General features: G+C 47.4%; 1 protein-coding gene and 1 long non-coding RNA gene across 3 annotated transcripts in view; one reads left to right on the plus strand and one right to left on the minus strand.

Moving 5' to 3' along the window:
• ELF5 (E74 like ETS transcription factor 5) overlaps positions 1-23,948 on the plus strand; it is a 26,688-nt gene continuing 2,740 nt past the window's right edge. Inside the window, exons 1-5 of one of the 2 annotated variants that reach the window (XM_090262750.1) lie at positions 1-147; positions 4,765-4,889; positions 17,928-18,161; positions 21,188-21,238; positions 23,571-23,639. In XM_090262750.1, coding sequence (XP_090118876.1) covers positions 50-147; positions 4,765-4,889; positions 17,928-18,161; positions 21,188-21,238; positions 23,571-23,639 — 577 coding nt within the window. In that variant the 5' untranslated portion in view covers positions 1-49. The other variant, XM_090262741.1, reaches the window with a different exon arrangement.
• Positions 6,733-23,948, minus strand: part of LOC150017978 (uncharacterized) — a 21,411-nt gene continuing 4,195 nt past the window's right edge. The window contains exons 2-4 of the long non-coding RNA XR_016508137.1: positions 17,908-18,114; positions 14,877-15,019; positions 6,733-7,039 (exon numbers count right to left, since the gene is read on the minus strand). This is a non-coding gene — a long non-coding RNA (uncharacterized LOC150017978). The remainder of the gene's footprint in view (positions 7,040-14,876; positions 15,020-17,907; positions 18,115-23,948) is intronic.

Raw genomic sequence — 23,948 nt, forward strand, 5'->3', positions numbered from 1 at the left:
TCCCCTCTCTCTCTGGAAGGCTGCGTAGAGGTGCCTGGTTGCTCAGGCCATGGGCACCGCACCTGTGATCGCTGCCTCTGCCTTGTGCAGGGCGAGAAGCCCACAGGCCTGTCCCTCTGACTGTGTGGACCCGCCTGTGCACACTTGGTGAGTGAGCCGGCTCTCAGAAGGGGGAGGAAGCCCCTGGACTCATCGGGGACCTCAGCCTCCATGCCATCGCTGTCTCGTTGTGAAAGGTACCTGCGGCCAGCCTTTCCTGTGCTTGGAAGGGAACCCACCTGATTCCTCCCTCTTATGTGGATTGTGCTTGAAACTTTACTACTTACGAGGCATCTAGAATGTGGGGGAGACTGATTCTAACAGCTGTGGGTCTGTTGATGGGCCTGTGACGACATGTGGGTCTGCTGAGTGAGAGGCCAGAGTGCTTAAGGGGACTGGCTAACCAGTCAGAGAATATCCAGAGTCCACTGCTGGAAGTAAAGGGCGTAGGAGGAAGGGGAGAAAAGAAACGTGGGTGGGCCTTTACAGAGATAGTGGTTGAGCCTCTATTTGTAGTGGTTTGATAAGCTTGAGGAAAATATCCAAATATAACCAGCATCTATATATATGTGAATGTGTACACAGGTTGGGGTGTGTCAGCCCAATCAGTGGGGACTTGCAGGAAATCACGGAGCTAGGGCACAGCTGGGAGTCCACCTCGTCAGTGTGTCCCTTTAATAGGTGAGGAATTGAGGCTTAGAAATGTGCAAGAAACATTATCATGACTCCAAGCCCGGTGCTCTTTCCACAGTGACAAACCAGCAAAAAAAAAAAAAAAAAAAAATGTATGGCTAGAACAGCAGGCCCAGGACCTTCCCTGCATGTCCCCTCTTGTCCTCTGCTGACTCTTGGTCTAACCCAAGGCTGCGCGACCATTTTTTAATTATTGCTCCTGCTAAGTAGCCTTTTTAGATAATTTTAGACAATTTTTTATTAATCGTCTGTCTGAACCCCCCCATGAAATGTTAATACCGTAGAAGTACTGTAAATACTTAATGTACCATGGCCCTTTGGAGGGTCATGAAACCTAATAACATCTAAGATTTTTTGACCTCCCAGGATCCAGTTTTTTTCCCTCTGGGGTCAATGTCACCCCCTGTTGGGAATGCATGGGCTAACTTCAGGGTTGGGCCTACCTATCAATGTCCTCACTGAGAAATGGGGCCCCAAACAGCTATTTTTACTCACCCACCCTGTTCCACCTACATTAAAGAAATCTTAAGAGCTAAAATGTTCAATTATTGCAAGGACCCTAGAGGGCCTAAGGAGCTGAGCTACTGAATACAAAGCAGGTATTATTCCTGAACTCTCACACCTATAGCATGCTGGCTGAGTGGCCAAGGTCTTCTGTGGGGAGCCCAGAGTTAAAAATACCCCCTCCTACTGCAATAGCCAAAAAAATAAATTAAATAAAAGTCTTCTGCTGCTTTTATGAAAGACACACTCCCAAAAAGCCAGAAATGATTACAGAAGAAAAACAGCACAGTGTACACCTGAGTGAGAGCGCCCTTTACGAAAATGTAATGGATATACACATCATTGGCGATAAAGGAATTACCAACGGGAATCAGATAAATACCGCACTGTGTACAAAACTAGAGAGATTACAGAGCAAGTGAGTGGGCTGTGTAAGAAGAAAACAAGTTTTTAGAGGTGGTAAATATCCTATTGATCAAAAATATTCCTACTTTTTATGTGACCAAATTTAATTTACTGATCAACTTTTGAGAGCGATTTGTCAGGCGGAGATGAGGGAGCGCTCACTGTCCTGTTTTGTTATCAGGAGGATTTCTAACTGACGCGAAGACCTGGGGACAGTTTCCTGTGTTCTTCCTTGTGGAGTCCACCTGTCCTTTCTCTGAGCCCAACATGAGGTCATGGCAGAAGTCTGCCATCCTCTTCCTCGTGTTTCTGAGTCTCTGAAGCTCTCCCTTAGGGGAACTTCCCCGTTGTGGATTCCAGGAGGTAGAAGGGGCTGTAGGCAGCAGGGGCTCTTCCTTTCTCACAACCTCCCATCCCCCATCCTTCTTCATCCCGCCTCCCTCTCAGGGTATAAAACCAGTCAATCCGTGGGAAAATCAGAGTCCAAACGCAGGCAGCCTTGGCCTCTGTTTGATACTGCTCCCAGGGGCAGATCCATGAACGTGATAATCTGCAGGGAGCGTTAACCCTCTGTGCGTCAGGAAGGGGGTTCCCCGTGGGGCCTGGGGCCTCTTGGCTGATGGTACGGAAAAGGTGCCTACATGTGAGAATTAGAACTCGGTTGTTCAGCTAGGCCAGGAGTACAGTTCTCATGAATGTTTGATGGTGATGATGAAGTATCTGTGGGCGATGTGACTGTGTTTTTAGAAACGGAAGCTGATGGGTCGAGAATGAGAAAACTTAAGAACTTTCTACAGACCATGTAACATTGCCGCGAACTGGCCCTGTGACCATAAGCAAGTTACACAAATTTCCTGGGCCTCAACTTTCTCAACTCTAGAATAACAGCACAAGGGAAGAGAAGGGACTCACTCAGTACTTTTCAGCGCGTGGTACTCACCCCTCTCTTGACACATACCCGCGATGAACCTCGTCAGGGGTAGGCGAACTCTTACTTAAAGAGTCAGAGAGTAAATATTTTAGGATTTGCAGGCCAAGAGGCAAAATCAGGAATTTTATGTTGGGCCCTGACTGGTGTGGCTCAGTGGATTGAGTGCTGGCCTGTGAACCAAAGAGTCACTTGTTCGATTCCCAGTCAGGGCACAGGCCTGGGCTGCGGACCAGGTCCCCAGCTGGGGTCGTGCGAGAGGCAACCACACATTGATGTTTCTCTCCCTCTCTTTCTCCCTCCCTTCCCTTCTCTCTAAAAATAAATAAAATATTTTTTAAAAAAGATTATTATGTTGGTACCCACATAACCATTTAATATGTAACCATTTAAAAATGCAAAATCATTTTTAGCTACAGGCCATTCAAAAACAGGTGGTGAGCTGGATTGGACCTGTAGGTTGTAGTTTGCTAACCTCTGATTTAGGTGGTGCATGGATGACCAATTTTTATTTAAGTGCTTTTGTCTTAATTTTTAAGTATGTTTTAAAAAATTGACTTTTCATTTATAGTGGTGATATAAAGTTTTCATTTAAAAAAATGTAGTTATGGTCAAACAAGAAAGGAGTTGATGTTTTTAAATGTATAAAGTAATTCATTATGATGGAAGGCAAATGACTAACATTAAGGAACACTGGACTAGGTGATTGATAAGCTCCTGACCATCTTGAAATTCCGTGTGCTTAGTATCCTAAGACCCAGAATCTAGTCTTTGCTCTGACACTTACAGCCATGTCATCCTAAGCTGTGATGTCCCCTTTGCAAAATGGGGTTAGAACCACCTTATCTCCTCAACATTACTTCAATAATTAGAAAAGAGAAGATGGGAAGACAGACTTTGCTAAGCCACCAAGTATGAATTGTGGGAATAGGGGCAGCAGCAGGAAGATGCTTGACCGATGAGACCGAAGGGCAAGAAGGCTCAAGAGTGGGGGCCCTGCCCAGCTGTTTGCCTTCTCCCAAAGTGTCCTGCTTGCCGGTGTGAGCAGGGTGTAGGGCACAGCTGTCAGGATCATGAGTCCTCAGTTATACAAACCAGAGCTGTCCCCCAGACTCCACCACCGGCCAGCTGGGGGCTTCCGGGCACAGTCCCTGGAATGTCACAGTGTCCACTCCTCATCTGTAAAACAGAACTATCACCAGAACCTGCCTCCAAGCACTTGTTCTGAGGAAACCATGAATGCTGAATACAAAGCACCAAAGTGCTCAACACGGAGTCCAAAGTGTCTAAGTGCGTGTTCCAATCATCACAGGTCCTCACACTCCTAGCCAAAACCCTGGGGCTGGGCGTGCTGCAGAATTCACAATTCTTCAGGCATGAGGAAGGCTATACAGTGAGTGTAGATGCAGCAAAATACAGACTACCCCTCTCCAGGTGTTTATTTCTTCTAGTATTGCTTAAATGCATTGATATTCCCGCAGTATATCACATAAATATTTATTGAATAGAATAAATAAAACTGTAACTATAGTTACAAAACTATATAGTGTATACAGTTTATATGTCTATGTATAGTATATAGTTTTTATACCTAATGTGTATATGTATAGTATATAATTTATATACATATAGATGTAGTATTTACAGAATAGTATATAAAACTATATAATATCTATTTAGAACTGTTTTTTGCTGGGAACAAAGTGTGCACCAAAGACGCGTGTGCATGCAAAGCTTCGGATTTCGGAGTCGTGGATAAGGGTTTGTGGATATACTCATTTACAGCAACTCTTGGCCTGTTTTCAGAAGCATATTGTTAGGCATTATAAGCCCGAGTTCAGAGGTCAGGTATGAGTGAATAGGAGAAGTAAGGAAAGAGGCAGTATTGCATAATAAGAGCCCCCATCCTCAAATCCCTGTTTTGCCACTTACTGGCCACATTACATGGGCAATTGTTGCAACCCTTCTGCCTCAGTTTCTTCATCTATGAAATGGGGATAGACGTGCAAACCTCATTAGATGTGACAAGGATTAATTAATGTCATCATAGAAAGCACTTATCAGGGTGTCTGGCACCGAGGAGGCGGCCTGTCTGTGTTTGCTGTCATTATTAAAACCAAGGTGGCCTGCTGCAGGTCCTGCTGTTTGGCTTCCAGGAATCATCCGCCTTCTCACAGCCTCTCCTGCCTTTCCAGGGTGATGTTGGACTCAGTGACACACAGCACCTTCCTGCCCAACACATCCTTCTGCGACCCTCTGATGTCGTGGACTGATCTGTTCAGCAACGAAGAGTATTATCCTGCCTTTGAACAACAGACAGGTACGTACTTCTGAAGAAGCCCATCTGAACTGGAATGGGCTGGGGCAGGAAGTGGTGGTAGCCTCAGGCAGGTGTCACGGCCATGCTACGGGCCTGAAAATGCCAACTGTCACCAGTGTCCAGGGCAGAGAGCCAGGGGAGGCCTGGGTGGAAGGAAGGGCAGAGAGAAAAGCACCAGAAATTTCACCCCAAACTTCCCAGCTCTGTGGCCTTGGGGGGCTCTGCTAACCTCTCTGAGCCTCATTTTGCTATCAAGTAAAATGAGATGATAAGGCCAATTTCTTGGAGTTATTATATTTAAACAAAGCAGTAGAAAGTAACCCTTAGCCTGGAGCCTAGTATGCTGTGATTGCTCCATCTTCATGGTTTTAGCTAACATTTGCTGAAAACGAGCCATGTACCAGACCCTGTGCCAAGCCCCTGTCTCATCCTTAGAAAAGCCCTATGAGAAACAAGCAATTATGATTCCCACTTTAGAGATGAAGAAACTGAGGTACAGAGAGGTTAAATGACTTGCCCAAGGTCTCATGGTTACTTAAGTTTCATGCAAGTTGACTTAAGCATCTATACTATTAACTCTCCCACTTAGCTTATAAATGATGTAATGCTGGGTTACTGATACTAATAGTATTGTTATTCTCTGCAATTCTATCTCCTTATCCCTAAAGCAGGGATGAGAGTGACTATAAGGATTAAGGCAGCCAGAGTGTATAAAACACAGAGCCCGGCACAAGCACGTGCTCAGCAAATATGAGTTCCCCTGTTATCCCCCAGGCTGCCCTCCCTTCTCCACCTGAGAAGCCAGCATGGGGCCTTGTGCAAATCCCAGGCCAAAGGGAGGGCAGCTGAGATTTGTCCCAGAAACCCTTTGAGGACCTCTGTCCCCAGGTGCTTGGGTGACTGCACATCACAGCAAACTTGGCTGATTGCTAGCAAGGCAGGTGCACACCCTGTGGGGAGGGCAGTGATGCAACTGCTAATCAGGCTGCCAGTCCTCACAGAGCCCTAACCCTGTGCACATCAGCCTGGCAGGTCCACACTCGGGGTCAGGAGACAGGGTCAGGAGGCAGCACTCCCTGAGGGAGGAGTCTGGGAGAGGCCAGGCCTCTGAGGATGCTGTGAAATGTCCACCACCCCAAGGAAGCCCCTGCCCCCAGGCCAGACACCAAGGCTGCACAGGCAGACGTGAGGCACTTACCTACATGATTTAGTCCTGCCCCCACTTCCAGCCCCGCCCCCATGCACACACGGGCACACATGACATTTTGCACCCTCATCTGAAGGGCCCAGGTAATTGCTTTTGAACTTGATTCATTCAGAGACATGTTACAATTCTCCTTTGGACCTAAGAAGCACCTCATTCCCAGAAAGCCAAGGAGAACTGTATTAGATTTTCTCCCCTTGAAAATGAAGACTTTCATGTCCCCGTCCCCTCCCAGTGTGTTGCTGGATGGTGGGCCCAGCACCTGGTCTTTCTCTCCACCCATGCTTATCACAGAACTGCCATCCTAGGAGCCCCGTCTTCCTGCTTATTCCACAGGGGGGCAATTGGAGCTGTGGTAAGAGGGGATGGCCTCAACTGCCCGCCCTGAGTGACATCTCCGGCCTAGGAGCAGCAGCTTCTGTGGCCTTCAAGAGCTTGCGCTTTGGAGCCAGGCATCCTAGATGTGAAGTCTGGCTTTGACACCACCTTAACCTCTCGTGCCTCAGTTTTCTCATCTGTAAAGTGGGGGTGGTAACAATGCCTGCCTCGCAAAGTAGTGAAATATGTGGGACACAGCCAGGCACATGAAATGTGTGAAAAGTTTGGGACACTGTCAGGTACATAACAAGCACCCAAAGGTATTTTAAAATGAAGGATTTATTTCAATTAGGGAAGATGAAAAAGTTCTGGAGACAGATAGTGGCTGTGGTTGCACAACAATGTGAATGTGCTTAATGCCACTAAACTGTACACTTAAAAAGTGTTAAAAGAGCCTGGCTGCTGTGGCTCAGAGGATTGAGCATTGGCCTGTGAGCCAAGTGTCACTGGTTCGATTCCCAGTCAGGGCACATGACTAGATTGCACATCAGGTCCCCAATTGGGGGCGCTAGTGAGAGGCAACCACACAGTGATGTTTCTCTTCCTCTCTTTCTCCTGTCCCCTCTCTCTAAAAATAAATAAACAAACAAACAAATAAACAAATTATTTTTTTAAAAAAGAAAGCACAATATTCTTTATTTTTTTAAAAAGTGTTAAGAGTAACACTAATGTTTCTCAGGTATATATTCAGATAGTCCAGGATGGATGTGTATTAGTAAAAGTATTAAAGAGGAAGGTGGCCTGAAAAAAAAAGGTGTTAAAATAGTAAATTTTACATTATGTATATTATGAACTTAAGTGATCGCCAATAAGAATGCCAACATGACTTAAATTCATTACTCTTAGATATAAAGACACAGCTTTCTCCTGTCTGAAGCCTCTTCATTTCCATCAGTGTAACAAGGGGTTGAATCAGGTCATTTCTAGGATCCCCTGCAGAAGCTTCTCTGATACCTGGGTCAGGCAATATCACAAATGTAGTCTTCTTTCTCCATCACCCATTGAGACCATAGACATCCCCACCAAGGCATGAGGCCAACAGAAATAATTTGGACTTGCCATCTGGGCCCCTGGATTTCAGTTGAGTGTCTGTCCTCCTGAGGGCCAAAGCTGGGTGGTACCAGTGAGCACCTGGCACTGAGTGAGCCTCCTAGACTCTGGCTGTCCTCAGAGCCCCACCCGTAGGAGAAAGGCCCAGAGGTGCCTTCTGTCTTTTTCTCGCTCAGAGAGACACATTGGTTTGAGAGTCTGCAAAAACCCCCACTGAGAGGGATGTGTCAGGAGACAGCCAGCCATCTGTGGACACCGCTCCACAAACTTTGTGTGCTCGGTGGTCAGCAGGCTCTGAGATGTCGCTCCTGCCTCATGGGAAACTCTGTCTTCAATTCAGAGTTGTCCCAGCGGCAGCTTCCTGTTAGAGTCTGGGTTCAAGGGCTAGCTCTGCCACTTAGCAGCCCCATGACCTTGGGCACGTTTTATGTAACATTGCTGAGATACACTGTCCCCCAGCTGGAATAGTACCTGCCTCCTGCAGCTGGGAGGCCTGACAGAGTCCCCCTATCAAGTGGGTAGCAAAGGACCAGGCCCTTGGTAGGTGCTTACCATGGTCAGAAAAAGAGCTGATGACTCCCAGTTAGTGGAAAAACAGCTTTCGCTCTCCTCTCTTCATCTTTCATATTGAACAAAAGCACCACATGTCTCTACCTTTCCAATTCAGAATTTTTGACAGCTTAGATACCAAAGGGAAAGAAAGGGAGAAAGAAATGAAGTGTCACCCTGGCTGGGTGGAGCAGGTGGTTGAAGCATCATCTTGTACAGTAGTCCCTCTCTATATTGCGGCCTCACTGTATCGCAGGATTTTTTAAAATATTATATTTAATTATTTATCACAGATTTTTTGCCATATCGCGGGATTTTGTGGTACTGTATATGTATGTTGTTAAAGTTACATAGGTTTAAGAGTGTAGAATATGTTTAAGAACATAAGTAGTGTTTATAAAAGTGTGGAAAAAGTTAATTAGGGAGTGGGAAAGGTTAATAAGGAACTGGGAATGGTTTATAAGTGTGTGGGAAGGGTTTATAAAGCCTTAAAATACATATAAATACTAAAATACATGTAAGGTTCCTACTTCACGGATTTTCACCTACCACGGCAGTGGGGGCGGTCTAGAACGTAATACCCGCGATCAGTGAGGGAATGCTGTACACCGAAAGGTTATGGGTTTGATCCCCGGTCAGGGCACGTACAGGAGACAACCAATTGATGTTTCTCTGTTATCGATGTTTCTCTCTCTCTCCCTCTCTCTGCTTTTGCTCTGGTTTGCTCTCTTTCTAAAATCAATGGACATATCCTTGGGTGAGGATTAAAAAGAAAAAAAGGGAGCGCCCACTAGACAAATGATGTCTACGAGAGGGGAGGGAGGAATACTCAACCAAGTTAGAAGGCCCAGCTGTTTTGACAACCTTTTCAAAATAGCTCTAGCAGAGGGCAGAAGAATTGGTGCTGACCACAGAGGTGACCTGCTCTTTGAAGCTGAACTTCTGGCGTGGCTGCACCACAGGCTGGGGACTGGACAGTCAGATTACAAAATACTCTAGAATTTCATTAAGTCACCCTGGCCCTCCCTTTGGCTCTCAAAATAAAGAATTATTGGAAAAAGCTATCAAAGGCAGGGGGACTGCATATGTTTCATGAGCATATGATATTTATAAACAATCATTCATTTCTCCAGTCAAGTTCCAGTAGTCAAATATCTAACGAGTCGTGAAGTATGCCAGCCTCACCCCTACTCAACCTACACACACACACACACCCTGCTTGCGAAGGTGGACACACCCCCTTTGCTTTGGAATCTCTTTTATACTTTGCAGCAGAGGTTTCTAGGTTGGGCAGCTTTAAGTGTTCCCAGGAGGTCCTTTGGAAACCTGGAGTGACAACTGAGAAGGCCAGCCTCCAGCTCCTTCCCCTCCATCTCCACACTCAAGCAAGGCTCCTATACTTTAATTCTGAAGACAGTACGCATACTGGTTATCAAGACTTGGCTGCAAGAGCTGGAGCATACCTCTATGGCCAACTCTTAGCTCTGCCACTTCCTCTCTTGAAAAGGGACCTCACATTCTGTGCATTTCTTTCTTCATTTACCTTGTAAAATGGGTGGCATGGCTTAGGACCTCATAGCATTGTGTTGAGAATAGCATGAGAAAACTCAGAATGTCCCAGTCATCGGCACGTACTAAGAGCTCAAAAAATGTTAGCTATTGAGGACTTCCAGCCAAGATGGAGGCGTAGACAGACACGCTGCGTCTCCCTCCACAACTAAGAAGGAATATAACTACCTCAAAACTAGAAACAACCAGAAGTTCCAGAAAATCAAATTGCATGGAAGTCCAGCAAAATACTCATTCAGACAGGTAGGAGGGGTGGAGCCGGAGAGGAGAGGACGCGGTGTGGTGGCAGCAGTGGCAGCAATGGCAGGCCAGCAGAAGGCGCAGTCACACGTTTTAAAAAGTCAGGAGGGAGCATTCCCAGCTCCTCACCGGACCTCACAGCTCACAGTCCCAGCACTGCTCATTGCTTCTGACTGTGCAGACCAGTGGGGATTGAGGTAGAGGCAAAAACTGCCGGTCTCAGCAGAGTCCGCTTGTTTAAAGGGCCCCCATGGTCCTAGAATGTCCACAGACCCACCCACTCTGGGAATGATGGCCACGGCAGCAGCTAGAGGGGTGCCAGTCTGGTGCAGAAGTGGGATAGGTGCCTGGAAAAGGGGCAGGTGGCATTGTTCCCTCTCGGACCCCTCCCCACATACAATGCCACAAGGTGGTGAAACAGGTCACCCTGTACTGACAAATCCCTAAGGCTCCACCCCTTACAATGAAACAGGAGCGACAGCTCTACCTGGGATGCGGAGGCAAACAAACACAGGAGCCTGTCAGAATGAAGAGACAGTGAAGTATGGCCCGAAAGGGGAAATGGATCAAGGTTCCAGTGGGAGAACTAAGCAACAAGGAGACAGCCGACTTAACAGATGAGGAGATAGATAACCTAACAGATGAAGAATTCAAAACACTGGTGATAAAGATGCTCACAGGCTTGACAGATATGCTTGAGTATGGCAAGTGCATAAGAGAAGAAGTGAAGGCTATGTTAAGTGAAATGAAGGAAAATCCACACAAAACCAAAGATGGAGGGAAGGAAACTGGGGTTCAAATCAATGCTTGGAACATAAGGAAGAAAAAAAACAGTCAACCAGTGCAGAATAAGGAAGCAAGAATTGAAAAAAATGAGGAAAACTTCCCAAATTTTGCGAAGGAGATGGACATACAGGTCCGGAAAGCACAGAGGGTCCCGGGCGAGCTGGACCTATAGGGGACCACACCAGGATGCATCATGACTGAGATGCCAAAGGTAAAAGATAAAGACAGAGTCCTGTGGGCAGCAAGAGAGAGGCAGAGAGTTGCCTACAGGGGGTTGCCTATAGGACTATCAGCTGATTTCTCAGAGGACATTTTGCAGGCAGGAAGGGACTGGCAAGCAGTATTCAATGTGATGAAAAGCAACCTATAACCAAGATTACTCTATCCATCAAAGCTATCATTTGGAACGGAAGGGGCAGATGAAGTGCTTCCCAGACAAGGTGAAGTTAAAGGAATTCATCATCTCCAAGCCATTATTATATGAAATGTCAAAGGGACTTACTTAAGAAAAAAAGATCAAAACTGTGAAGACTAAAATGACAACAAATTTACAACTATCAGCAACTGATTCTAAAAAATAAAAACAAAATCCAAGTAAGCAAACCAGAATAGGAACAGAATCATAGGTATGGGGATCATTTGGAGGGTTATCAGCTAGGAGGGAGGAGGAGGAGAAATGGGGAAATGGTGCAGGGACTAAGAAGCATAATTGGTAGGTACAAAATACAGGGGGAAGTTAAGAATAATATAGAAAATGGTGAAGCCAAAGAACTTATATGCACAACCCATGGATTGAACCAAGGGGGGTGGGATTGCTGGAGGGAAGGGGGTTACTGGGCAGAGGGGAGCAAAGGGGAAAAAAATTGGAACTACTGTAACAACATAATCAATAAAATATACTTTTTAAAATATGTTAGCTATTATTGCACAATGGGAGATTTTATTTGAAGAAAGAATTTTTGAAAATGGTGCACAGCCCCCTGATCTTGGGTATTAACATCCAGACAGGGAGAGAGGCATTTGGGTCCTATGTGGCCTTTTGTAAGAAAGATTCGTATGCAAAAGAAAAGACTAAGAATTTCTAAGTCAAAAGCAGGTAAATAAATACCAAGTCACTGGAAAGGCTGAGGGGTGCCTTGGGGCGGTAGTCACATCCCAGGACACACCCAAGGAGCAAGCTCAGGTTTGCTTCCTCTAGCCTTTCCAGCACAAGTTAGGCCTTCTGGGCAGCCGTGGCCCCAGGGCCACTGAGGGCTGGTGCCTCTGCAGCTTCCTAACTCCACACCTCCCCGCGCCACAGCCCTTTGCTGCTGCCCAGCCATCCCTTCTCATCTTTTCTCCACCCAGTTTCTGACACTGCCCAGGCTTGTTTTCTTTTTCCATCTCCTTGTCTAAATCATTCCCCAGGCTTGGAAGGGAAGCCAAGAAGGGCTATTGGATGGGGCTAGACCGGCTCTGGGAGGAAACCTGGAAGCAATTTGTCATTTTAGGTTTCCCTTCATAAAGTCCTTCCATTCAGTGACAAAGCTGCAATTGATGGTGCCCTTGCTACCCAGTTCACTCACTGGTTGCCATGGGCAAAAAACTTCCCAGCTCCCTAAGCTAATAAATCATGCTAATTATGGTCCCGCTGTCCAACTCGGACTCTTCTGATCCAGACTCTCTGTCTCCCTTTACCTGATCCCAGGGCTCACTTTGTTCTGGGTGTCCCTCTGCTAGACCGAGGCTCTGATAGGGAAGGCATCATTTCCCTGAGAACAAATGTAGTCCCCAAAACATAACTCGTAGCAGGTGACATATCAAAAGCTTACTATTGTCCAGATAACTGAGCTGAGTTCTTTACATTCATCATTTCCTTTTTCACAGCAAACTTCTTAAGAGGTAGGCACTATTATTTTCCTCTTTTACAGAGATGAAGGAAGCTGAGGTCTAGAGATGTTAGGGATCTTTGCTAAGATTGCACAGGTAATAAGCTGAAGAGCCAGGACTGCAAATCAGGAAGGTCCGTCTCTAAACCCAAGCTCAATTACTCCACACAGTCGTACAACTCTGATCCGAAGGTCCCTTCCTCTCCAGGTCAGTTGACGGAAGCCTAGAGTGGAGGATGGGAACAAGAGTCTGGCAGGTTCACGAACTTTCCATCTATGCTCCCCGATCAGCAGAGGAGAAAGGTCAAGTTCTCCTGCAGAGGACCGAGGGACATAAGCCAAATCTCTAAGCTCAAATTACTTTTGCAATCCACAGATGTTGCATTACGCTGCGTATCTATTTTGTTGTAATTTTTAAGAAGTCAAAATCCTCCCCAGAATTCTTGCTTCATGTGAGGCTGCAAAAAAAAAATAAAGTGTTGGCTCCAAAATTTATTAATAGGAAGGGCTTAGGGGCAGCCATCTAGTTGGAAGAGATGGTGAGGGGGACTTGCCTGGAATTCTTTTAAGCACTCTGCTTAAGACTGAGAAGACATCAGATGTCCATAAGCAAAAAGGAAGGTGGGGGATTAATGGACCCCCTCTCTGGCATCTCCACTGAAGATACACATGTGGCTTCCTCACCACTGTCACCTGCTGTCCACTCTGGAGACTTGGCCCTTGCTCTTGCACCCCAGTGCCAGAAAGATGAGTCTGGAGCATGTCCTGATCATGAAACATTTTACAAAGTCACACAGACTCACCTGTGTCCCCATATTTTGAACAGCATTGGTCATTTTACTCATGCTAGCAGTACAAGGACACATTAGCATGGCTAATAATATAATATCCTTATTTTTCATAAAAAAAAATTAAACTCAAAGCTCTGGAAGGGAACAAAGGTGCTGGCCTACACACAGAGAGAAAAGAGAGACCGACAGGGAGAGAGAGAGAGAGAGAGAGAGAGAGAGAGAGAGAGAGAGAGAGAGAGAGAGAGAGAGAGAACATGTTAGAAGTATTTGAGGAAATGCAATTAAAGTAGTGGTTTGGGTAACCCCAATATTAACAAGTGTAAGTGGGTGGTATTTAATGAGCATTTACTACATGCCTGGCCCTGTTCTAAGTGCTTTCTATGTTTTGATTCGCTTAACCCTTCTAAGAGCACAATGAAGGAGGACCTATTATTCTTATTTTCAGATGAGTCCCCAGAAGGCAGGACCTTTTCAACTTCTAGGGGGAATTCAAATAGCAGGAACTCTGGTTTCATGTTCTACAGCAGGGATTTTCACGCTGCCTTGTGGCGCTACAAAGGGGAAGCCAGCTAACAGCTAATACCTTCACCTCAACTCCCTAGCAAAGCTGTTTTTCCAAATAAGTTTTAATCAGAAGAAAACACTACTCAACTAAAAAAAAATTAAACTCTTAGCCTGCCCACTCTAAACAACAATGTTAAAGGAGACAACTGTCCAAAAGCATGTGAAGTTCTCCATCACAAAGGGACTTCCAGGAGGCGCCAGCCTATGAAAGAGTTTTCCCTGGCCTTCGGAGTGCTTTTTTAAAACTGTTCCTAGCCAGCACTTAAAAGAATGAGATTTTACATAACGATCTGGACCTGGCAACACAGGGCCCACCTTCCCACAAGGCAATGGCCAAGTGGAGTCGGGCAGCAACTGTGCACTTGGCATGAACTTAGCTCCTCACTTATTCTTCCTCCCAAAGCAGCTGACCCCTAAACAAGTGTCCTGACCCACTTCTGATTTCAAAGGAGCTGACAAGCCTGCTGCTCAATACTGGTCTGTGGATATTTGGATTAAGTCGACCAGGACCTTGGATGCCATCTGTCTCCTCAGGTCTCCAAAAAGTTTAGGTTATTTTATGAATGGTAGGTGTGTTAAGGAAAACACTTTATATTTCCAGATGATACAGCTTATTGAAGATCCCATACTCTGTGAGTGTATTACTCTTTCTTCCTTCCTTTCTTTCTTTCCATCTTTTTTTCTTTTTCTTTTTTTTTTCTCTTGAGTTCATCTCTTCCAGGTAGCAGAGGGGTCTTCTGCAGGTCCTCCGCTAGGGTTGCAAATACCATCATCATCAGTCTCTCCACCCTTTTCCTGATTTGTCAAACCTACCTTCAGCCAAATCTTTTTTAGTCAGTCTTTAAGATGTATATCCAACTTGGCCCTCCTCACCCAAGAAGAGAGATATGATACAAAATTTCCACATCCGAAAAGGGAAGAGTTGGTCACGGACTAGCTGTGCGGCTTTATTGGAGCCCTATAACCTCCAGAACCTCAGTGTCCTCACCTGTAATGTGGAAATCATAATCATCGGTCGTTCGGCCAGTCGGTTACCCTCACCGAGCATCACAGTGGCCTAGTCTGGGCTCCAAGCACTTCTGACCCGGAGTGAGCAACGCAGAGGTGGCCTTGTGTCATGGAGCTCAAGGTCTGGAGAGGGAGGGAGGGAGTGAGGCCGCTGGGAATCCTGATGAGAAGGGCACCTCGGGGAGGGGAAGACTCAGTGAGAGTGGGGCGTGAGCTGCGGTCTAGAGGAAGAACAGGAATGAGTTACAAGAAGGCAGATGAGGACCTCGTGCTAAGCAAGTAGAAGATGCTGGGCCAAGAGGCCGCCCTGCGCGAGTAGCAGGGGGTGAAGCAGGCCCTCCCCGCCTCCGTCAGCCTCACCTCTGCGGCCCTCCCCATTGAGAACAAGCGTTTTCCTCTCAGCTCCAGGGTCGTCGGAAGGACTTCCCTGGCGAGGAGAGCCCGCTGCGCTCTGCTCTGGCCCTGGCCTCCTGCCGGGGCCGGAGCCACACACAAAGCCTGCTCTGTGGGCCAGATCCAAAGGAGAGAGCTGAGGGGAAGGCAGCCTGCGCCAGCGACACTCCCGAGGGCCAGCGCCCACCTCCGCCCAGGCGCTTCTCCGAATCCTTCAGGCCCTCTCGGCTTCCAGAAACAACATGGCCCCTTCGAGTGCCAAAGAAAATAACGAGGAGGTGGAAGTGGAGAGAGGAGGGGAAGGGAGACTCGGAGAAACCTTTCTGTGGAAAGAAATAAGCTGTGTCCTCCAATAAGCTGTGTCCTGGCGCTGATAGGCATCTGTGCCGGGTCTTCGCTCAGGACCGAGGGCAGAAGAATTTCAAGGCTCATAAAAATCTCTCATCAGAATGCCAGGGACGTAAAGGGCCCTTCTTAGGTTTACTCAAGTCGGAAATCAGCAGATGAAAGCACACACCAGACTCAGGAATGGCCGCCTTATTTTTCCAGGAAACCCTGCTGGTCCCAAAGTGCCCCTCGCCGGCCGGTGGGCCGACCCCAGCCAGCGGCCAGTGAGCCAGGAGAGGCGTCTCCGCACGTGCCCCCTTGCTCTCCCCACCCACCAGGGAGAGGCAATGACATCGCCTCCAGCATCCTGGCACAAACCAACCCTTTGATCCACGTGCATGTAGAATTTGGATTAAAAATGTAAAATAAACTAAACCAAAGCTATTAAGTTTGACTGTCCCTCAATCCCCTCTAGGGGAGGAAAACACATTTCTGGAAGGCCTCTGAGTTTTAGGGGGAGCTTCTGTTTCCTTCTTTTGAAATAGCCCGCTCATACCTACTGGGGGGATTTGAGGAACTTGAGAAACTGCCATGGGGTGCTTAGGGAGCGGTACACCTGACAGGGCAGAGAGCCCATCTCCTGCCTAGGATTGGAAGCTCCACACCTCCACTGGGGACAGTGGCAGCAAATGCGGCATGTAAAGGGGGAATCGGAATAGCCTCATCGCCCTTTGCTATGAAGACTGACTCATAAGTAACCCTTTCTGCCCTGCACACCGCCTGAGCCAATCAGCTCTCTGCCTTTCTCCTCAGGCCTTCTTATTCTCTCTAGTTCTCTGACTGACTCTGCCTCTCTCTCCATGGTTCACCTCTTCTCTATGCTGAGCCTCTCAGGGCCAGTGTGATGGAATGGGAAGAATAATGGCCTTCACGTTCAGACTGGGGTTCAAATCCCAGGTCCACCACACACTGGCTGTGGGGTCTTAGGCCAGTCCTCCATGACTCAGGTTCCTCATCTGTGCCCTCCCAGCAGTCACAGATGAGGATTCATTTACCATGAATCTTTCACACACAGTTTCTTGCTCTGCATAGGGTAGATGTTCAATGATAATCGTAATAATAGCATTCAAATCTTCCAGGTTCTGTTCTAAGTACTTGTGTACATGTTAACTCATTTAATCCACAGAACGACTCTATGATATAGGTGCTATCACTATCCCCATTTTACCAATGAGGAAACTGAAGCTCATTTATCGAATGGATGAACACATGAATGAGTACCACAGCAGCTGCAAGAATTACTTATGTCAAAGAGCCTGACGCGACCCCTCACCTCTTCCATATCCTGTGTCTGCCACCCTTTCTGTTTCTTCTGGCATTGGGACAGGGCTGTTAAGCACCCAATCTGTGCCCCAGGCCAGGCATGGCCACTTCCCAGCCTCCCCAAGAGGATGGCAACAGGGTATGAGCAGGGTTCCTCTGGAGGGAAGGGAAGGGGCACTGGTCTTAGGATAGAAATTCTTTAACACACCACCAAAACCACAAAAACAACAATATAACCAGCCCCCACCCACTCCTGCAAAGGAGTCTGCTCTTGGTGATCCAGGGTCTGTTGCACCCTGGGCAACGTCTCCGCAGCCCTCAGCCCTTGGCACAGCTAGTGTTGGCAACTGTCCATAAGAGCAGAGGGAATCGAATCAGCTTCACATGGTGCACGGCACACAGTAGGCATTTCATAGGTGCATAGCACACAGTAGGCATTTCATAACTATTGAACTAATTGATAATGTTCTATGTACCACACAGCCTACATACATTAACTCCAAACTGCATAACAGCCCTGTGTGTTGGGCAGTTTATCCCCATTTTACCAATGAGGACACTGAGGCTTAAATTTCTATGGACGCGGCCCAAGTGGCAAGCAGCAGAACTGGGATTGGAACCCAGGCTTGTCAGGCTCCAAAGCCTATGCTCTTGCCACCATGTTGTCTGAAACCAAATCACTGAAGGGCCTTGTTCTTTCTTCCTCCACTAGCTCCCCTCTTTCTAGGCACCAAAACTAGACCTGGTCACTTTCAAGCCATGACTGGGTTTCTCCTAAGTCCGGCCATAGGATCCAGCCAGTCCCCTCTGGTTTTTACTGCAGAACAGAAGGTGTCCTGAGCCCCAGCAGAACACCCCAGCGCTGGGGCCCCTTTCAGCCCCCTGGACAAGGGATGAGGATGTTAACATAACCAGAGCCACCTCCAAGGGGCCTTCTGAAGGCTCTCTCAGGGGGCATCATCTCTCACCTCTCTCTCCTCTGATGTAGGGTGCGACTCTTACTGGGCATCCGTCCACCCCGAGTACTGGACCAAGCGGCATGTCTGGGAATGGCTCCAGTTCTGCTGTGACCAGTACAAGCTGGACACCAACTGCATCTCTTTCTGCCACTTCAACATCAGTGGCCTGCAGCTGTGCAGCATGACCCAGGAGGAGTTCATCGAGGCGGCCGGCATCTGCGGGGAGTACCTGTACTTCATCCTCCAGAACATCCGCTCGCAAGGTTGGTGTCCAGGGGGCCGGGCCCCCAGGGGAGGGGCCAAGACCGGGGCCAAATGACCTCGTCAGATCCTTCCCTGCCATGGGACTCCCAGAGCAAAATGTCACTCACTGGCACTTTCTGTTAACCAAAATACCCTGTTAACCAAAACCTCTTGCTAGATTTGGAGACTGTAGGTAAAAGGAGAAAGTTATAGGAAAACAAGTTGAGTGCATTTTCAAAAAGAGAAGAAAAACTAAATAAAAAGCATTTGGGGACTACCCAGGAACCAGGCTAATATAACAAAACAATGCATTACGTTCATAAAGACTGGCAAACATAAAAGAGGTTTCTATTTGACCTTTCATTAAGCAGAAAGAAAAGGAAATTAATTAGACCCCTTTCCTTTCCATTGCCAGAAGAGTCAGACTGTCATTTTATTACATCTCATTCCTGAGGGTCAAGGACCAGACAGCCAGACATTGGCTCTCGTCACATGATTTAAAGCTTCAACCCACTCTGCAAGAGTAGACGGTTGGACAAGTTTATTAAACCTAGAAAGGTTTTTTTGAGGAAAATGCAATTCTGTATCCCCATGTCTCAGATAAAGAAACAAGAGGTCCCTAGCGGTTATGTGGCTTCTCTGAGGTCACGCAGCAAACAGGGCCGATTCACAGAAAGTCAGTACAAAGCACTTTGGGATCAGAAAGAAAGACCTGCGTCCCAGCCCTGGCTCCAGCACCTCGGAGCTGTAGGGCCTCTCTGAATCTCCACAGCCTCCTCTGCACGATGGGATGATATACACACCTCCTCAGGCTTCTTGGCAGGAAACAGTGAAATATTACCTGGCACAGCACACAGGGACACAAAAGCAGTGAGTGACAGCTGTTCCTGTCATCTTGAATATAACCAAGAGGCAGACATTTTTTAGAAATAAAGGAAACACATCTCAGCTCAATTTTAGGAAGGACCTTCCTAAAAGTCAGCACCTTTTTTTGAAAAAGCTAGGAAGATAACAAAGATAGGAAGCTCCCCGTCCCTGGAGATAATTAAGCAGTCTAGTAGCACCCTGCTTAATGGACTGCTATGGCAAGGATTTCTGTTTGAACAGAAAAACAAGGAGAGTGTCTGGGCCTAGGCTTCTTTGCCCTCCTCTGATCGGCACCCGTCACAACTGCCTGAGGACAGGAGAGCTAAGGATGGTGGCCCTCAGGTGCTACTAAGCTTCTGTCCTGAGAGCCGCAGCCCACCAGGGGCACGGAGGAGAAAAACAGACCTGCCGTCCATTGTTGCCCAGTCTCTGCTTAACTATCACCAGTGACAGTGACCTGCCAGGAGCTTGGAGAGAGGCCAGTCTGAGCAAATCACAGCAGCTCAGGAAGGAGTATGCGGCTCCATTTAGAACCTTCCTGAGGGACGGCCTTGCACAAGGATCCCAGGGCCATGGAGGTGGTATTCCATCCTGGAAGAGAACGCAGTGGGCGTTGCCAGCCCTAGCCAACGTCAGGTCCATCAAGTTCATTTCCAGGCCCCAGAAGCCCCGGTGCTGGGGTCTCCTGGCTCAGGCACCTCCCCTCCCTGGCACTTGTTACAAAAACAAACAAAAACAAAGCCCTGTCCCTGGTCTCATTCCCTCAGTGTCTGAGCAGAATGAATAAGCTAAAAAAGGTTTTTATAAACAGGCCATAAGTTGCCTCTTCTTATTCTAACAATGTCTATAGTCACAAAACCACCTGGAATGGTGGAATTTCAGGCACCTTAGACCAGGACAGTTACCATGCTGAGCAAAGCCTCTGCTCCATTCTCAAATCCCTCCATTAATGTGCCTCACAAATGGGAACGTGTAATGTGTACTAAAATACACACATTGTGACCAAAGAGAGTGTCCCAATCTGCCCAGGTACGTTGTCCTCACCTATTATTCTGGAATACTTATTATTAGCCCTGTTTTTCATTCTCAAAAGTGTGTCCATGTTGGACAATAACTAGAAGGGTGAACTGGCCTTCTATTACCCCATGGATTAGGGCTCTGGCACACAAGGACATCAAACAAACACATTTTGACAGGGAGAGGAGCTAAAGAAAGCTCTAGGGCCCGCTGTGCTGTCTGGCTCAGTAGGCATTTCAGTAGGATTTCAGGGCCCAGAAACATGGGACACTGGTTGCTGGAAGGCGAGGTCAGCAGGCAGGGTGGAGGGCAGAGGGGAGCTTCCACAGAGGAGGGGGAACAGTTTCTCGCCAGTCCCCACCCTGTTCTCGGTAGCCCTTTGGGCAGAGCAAGCTAAGGTGGCATGGGTGACCAGAACCAAGCAGAGAATGGCACTAGGAATAAAGTCACAACGTGCCCTCCCTGTCCCAGTCTTCTTAGTGGATGGAAATTGGTCCTCACCTTGGGCACCCAGCGGAAAAGTAGGTGCCCTTTGGCCTGTGCGGCTCCATGAAAACATGACCTGAAATTCCTAATTCACCCCCTGCTGACCCATTTCTCAGAGAAGCAAACCAAGGCCCAGCAGTCTCCCAAATCCTATCAGATTGCACACTCCTTGTTGCCTCCTAGGTCCATTGTCTTCTTTGACCAGCACCTAACAGGCACTCAAATCCCCAAGGAATCAGAGGCCAAATCACAGAGCACAGACTCTTAGAGCCAAAGGGGAGCTCAGTGGTGGTTTCGTCACGTGTTGCCAATGAGAAGCACAAGCCCAGAGACTGAGTGACCTGGGGTCAGTGACCCAGTCCAGCTCAGAGCACAGGCCTCCCGGCCCCAAGCCAGGACTCACTCCCCAGTGCCCACTCAGAAAATCTTAGAGGCTGCCGGGACACCTAGTCCTGGGGCTCTTTCCAGGTGGCCTTTTAAAACAAGGAGACTGTCAGCTCTCAGTGATAGCTTCACGGTGGCCCCACATAGGCCAGATGGTCTCCAAGATCCCTTCTGAAATAAAACTACCCTGTAGAGGGGATGATCACTCCCCATCCTAGCATCTCTCTCTGGGCCTGGCGAGGGGAAACCATTGCATGATAGGAGTTATGCATTTCTTCCCCTCCCTTCCCAGGTTACTCCTTCTTTAATGATGCTGAAGAGACCAAGGTCGCCATCAAAGACTGTAAGTAGCCAAGTTCAAGCTGCCCGAGGCTCTGCTGAGGCTGCTGTTGGGCACATGGACTCCATCAATTTTTAAGGACAACACTGAAAGGTTGATGGTCTGAAACAATCACAGACTAGGAGACGACAGCAGGAAAAATGTAGGAGACAGAGCCTGGGGCTTGGGTCTATGATTTCTTAGCCTATCCCAGATTCAGTGTCCCTGTCTATAACATGGTGTGTGAGTTCCAGAAACAGTGCATACAAAGCGCCTGGCATGCCTGCCAGCAGCAGAGATGCTCCAAAAACTGGTATCTGTTAGCAATATTAATCATCATTACTAACCACAAGAAGCCTTGTGTTCAGTGTCTACAAAGAATCTGAGCTCCCTAAGCAGGTCAAGTTTGTAATTATAAGGTGATGGAGGACCCCACTTGGTCACTCTGAAAATTAACCCTCACTGGTTTTTGGCTTTTGGAGATGGAGAAAGTTAAGGAAAGGCGACTTTGGAGCTTTGATTATTTTTTTTTAAAGATGATGATGATGATTGCTGTTAGTTACTGAGTCCCACACAAAGGCTCTGGTCTGTCCACCAGGATGTGGGTCCTGGGCAGGACCCTTCCCTCCCTAACTGAGCTCACTCATTTGCGAAAAGAAGACAGGGCACATGGTGACCCCGGAGAGGTGCAAGCGATGGGGCAAACAGACAGATGGCTTCTAATGGCTTATTTTATTCTCTCCTTAAAGTTCCAGGCAATCAACTGAGGATTCAGACTATTTGGTTAATGAAGGATTTTTTTATTCAGTTTTAGTCAGGAAGCCAGGTCCATGAACCACGTGGGCTTAAGCAGGTGCCCTGTAGCCCCAGAGCCCAGATGCCCTCACAAGAGCTGCTCTGCATTCCCGTGCACAGAGCTCCCACAGCGCTCACTGGCTCTGGTGGAATCCCTTCTCACCCATTTGTAGCCGTGGGGTGGGGGTGGGGTGCAAACCCCAGCTTTTACCAGCCAGTCCAATCCAGGCCAAGTCCCTAGAAGAATTGAGCCCGCCAAGGCCCATAGGCCATTTCTGAGTCTGAGGCCCAAGGCTGGAGCCCAAGGCAGGCCCTGGCTGTCTTTTCTAAGCAGCAGTATGACCTTGACCACCCCTTTCTCAGGGCTCCATGTCTCCACCTATAAATGGGTGCCTATTTGTCAGCCTGCCTTCCTCACAGTATAGGAGGAGGATGAGCTAGGAAGGGACACTGTGTCCCATAAGTTCTTTACCTGAATATATAACTAGCCACAATTAGAGTCAGTACAATAATAACAGCAGCTAGCATTTATTGAGTACTTACTATGAACCAGACCCTGTGCTAGAATCTTTATAGGTGATTTTTTTTTCTATGACCCTGTAAGACAAGTCCTAGCACCATAGCCTTTTTATGGGGGTAGAAACGAAAGCTTAGAGGTTAAGGTAACAAGGTTAGGTGACAGATGACCCAGTGTGTCTAAACCTGAAGCCCTGAATTGCTTTGTTTCTCTCGTTCATTACTTTCTTTCTCCTTCCATTCATTCACCCATTTGACAGACATCTATTGAACACCTACTATGTGTCAGGCCCAGAGCTAGGCACTGGTCTCTTTGCTTCTACTTATGTTCCTTCCAGTCTATTCTCCATGCACTAGCCAGAGAGATGTTCTTAAAATGTGAATCTTGTTAAATTCCTAAGTCTTCGCTTTACTCTTTGAATAAAATCCCAAGTCCTGCAAAGAAGGCCCTACATGTCCTGCTGGCAGCCCGCTTCCCCAGCACCAACCCCCGCCTCTCTCCCAGGCACACTGCACACCTGCCTCATCGGCCCTCTCTGTGCTTGGCCCTGCACGTGGGGAACACTCTATCCCTCCTCCTCACGCAGCTCCTTCACATCTTTCTCTCTCAGAGTAAATGTCTCCTTTTCACGAAGCCCTATCTAAAGCAAGTGCTTTCCTCCACCTTCCCTCTCTATCCAATGTTGTTTCCTTCGTGACACTTACGACCACGGCCAATTTTTTGTTTCATGTATGTTTTACCTTGGCCATTAGTCCTTAAATCCCACATGATCAGGGATCAAGTCTGTCTTGTTCACTCTTGCAGCCCCAGCATGGAGTCCGGGACCCGGCATAGAGCAGGTCCCCAATGTTGAATACAAACTCTCCTGAAAGACAGATACTGAGTCTTAGGCATATGTACACTTCCCACCTACTAGTTACCGCGCCTAGCATGGTGTCTTCCACCACAAAGGTGTTCAATTAATATTGGCTCATTTGGGTGGGATTTGAGGTCTGGGTGTGGCCACTAGATCCCTTCCTACTGCTGTGAATCATTCTATTTCAGATGCTGATTCGAGCTGCTTGAAAACAAGTGGGATCAAAAGTCAAGACTGTCACAGTCATAGTCGAACGAGTAAGTGTAGAGACACCACTTTTCACTTCTAGTTTCTTTAAACCATTCGTGAGACAACGTAACCTGCTCTCATAAGCTTTGAGACAGAATGTGTAAACAGACCGGTTATTTCCCAAAGAAGGCAGTAAGGAAATTGACAAAGATTTTTATAAATGTTACCAAATTCACATTTTTTTTTTCACTTGGAAATGGTACTGTAAGAATTAAAATGAGGAAGGAATGTTCTAACCATGTTGAATAAAGGTTTATTTGTCCTGGCCTACTGGGGGTCCTTCTCACTAAAGTTCTCAGGGACAACAGCAGAGAAAA

The sequence above is a fragment of the Furipterus horrens genome, unplaced genomic scaffold (assembly GCF_987537825.1).
Source record: "Furipterus horrens unplaced genomic scaffold, mFurHor1.1.pri manual_scaffold_2, whole genome shotgun sequence".
Lineage (NCBI taxonomy): Eukaryota > Metazoa > Chordata > Mammalia > Chiroptera > Furipteridae > Furipterus > Furipterus horrens.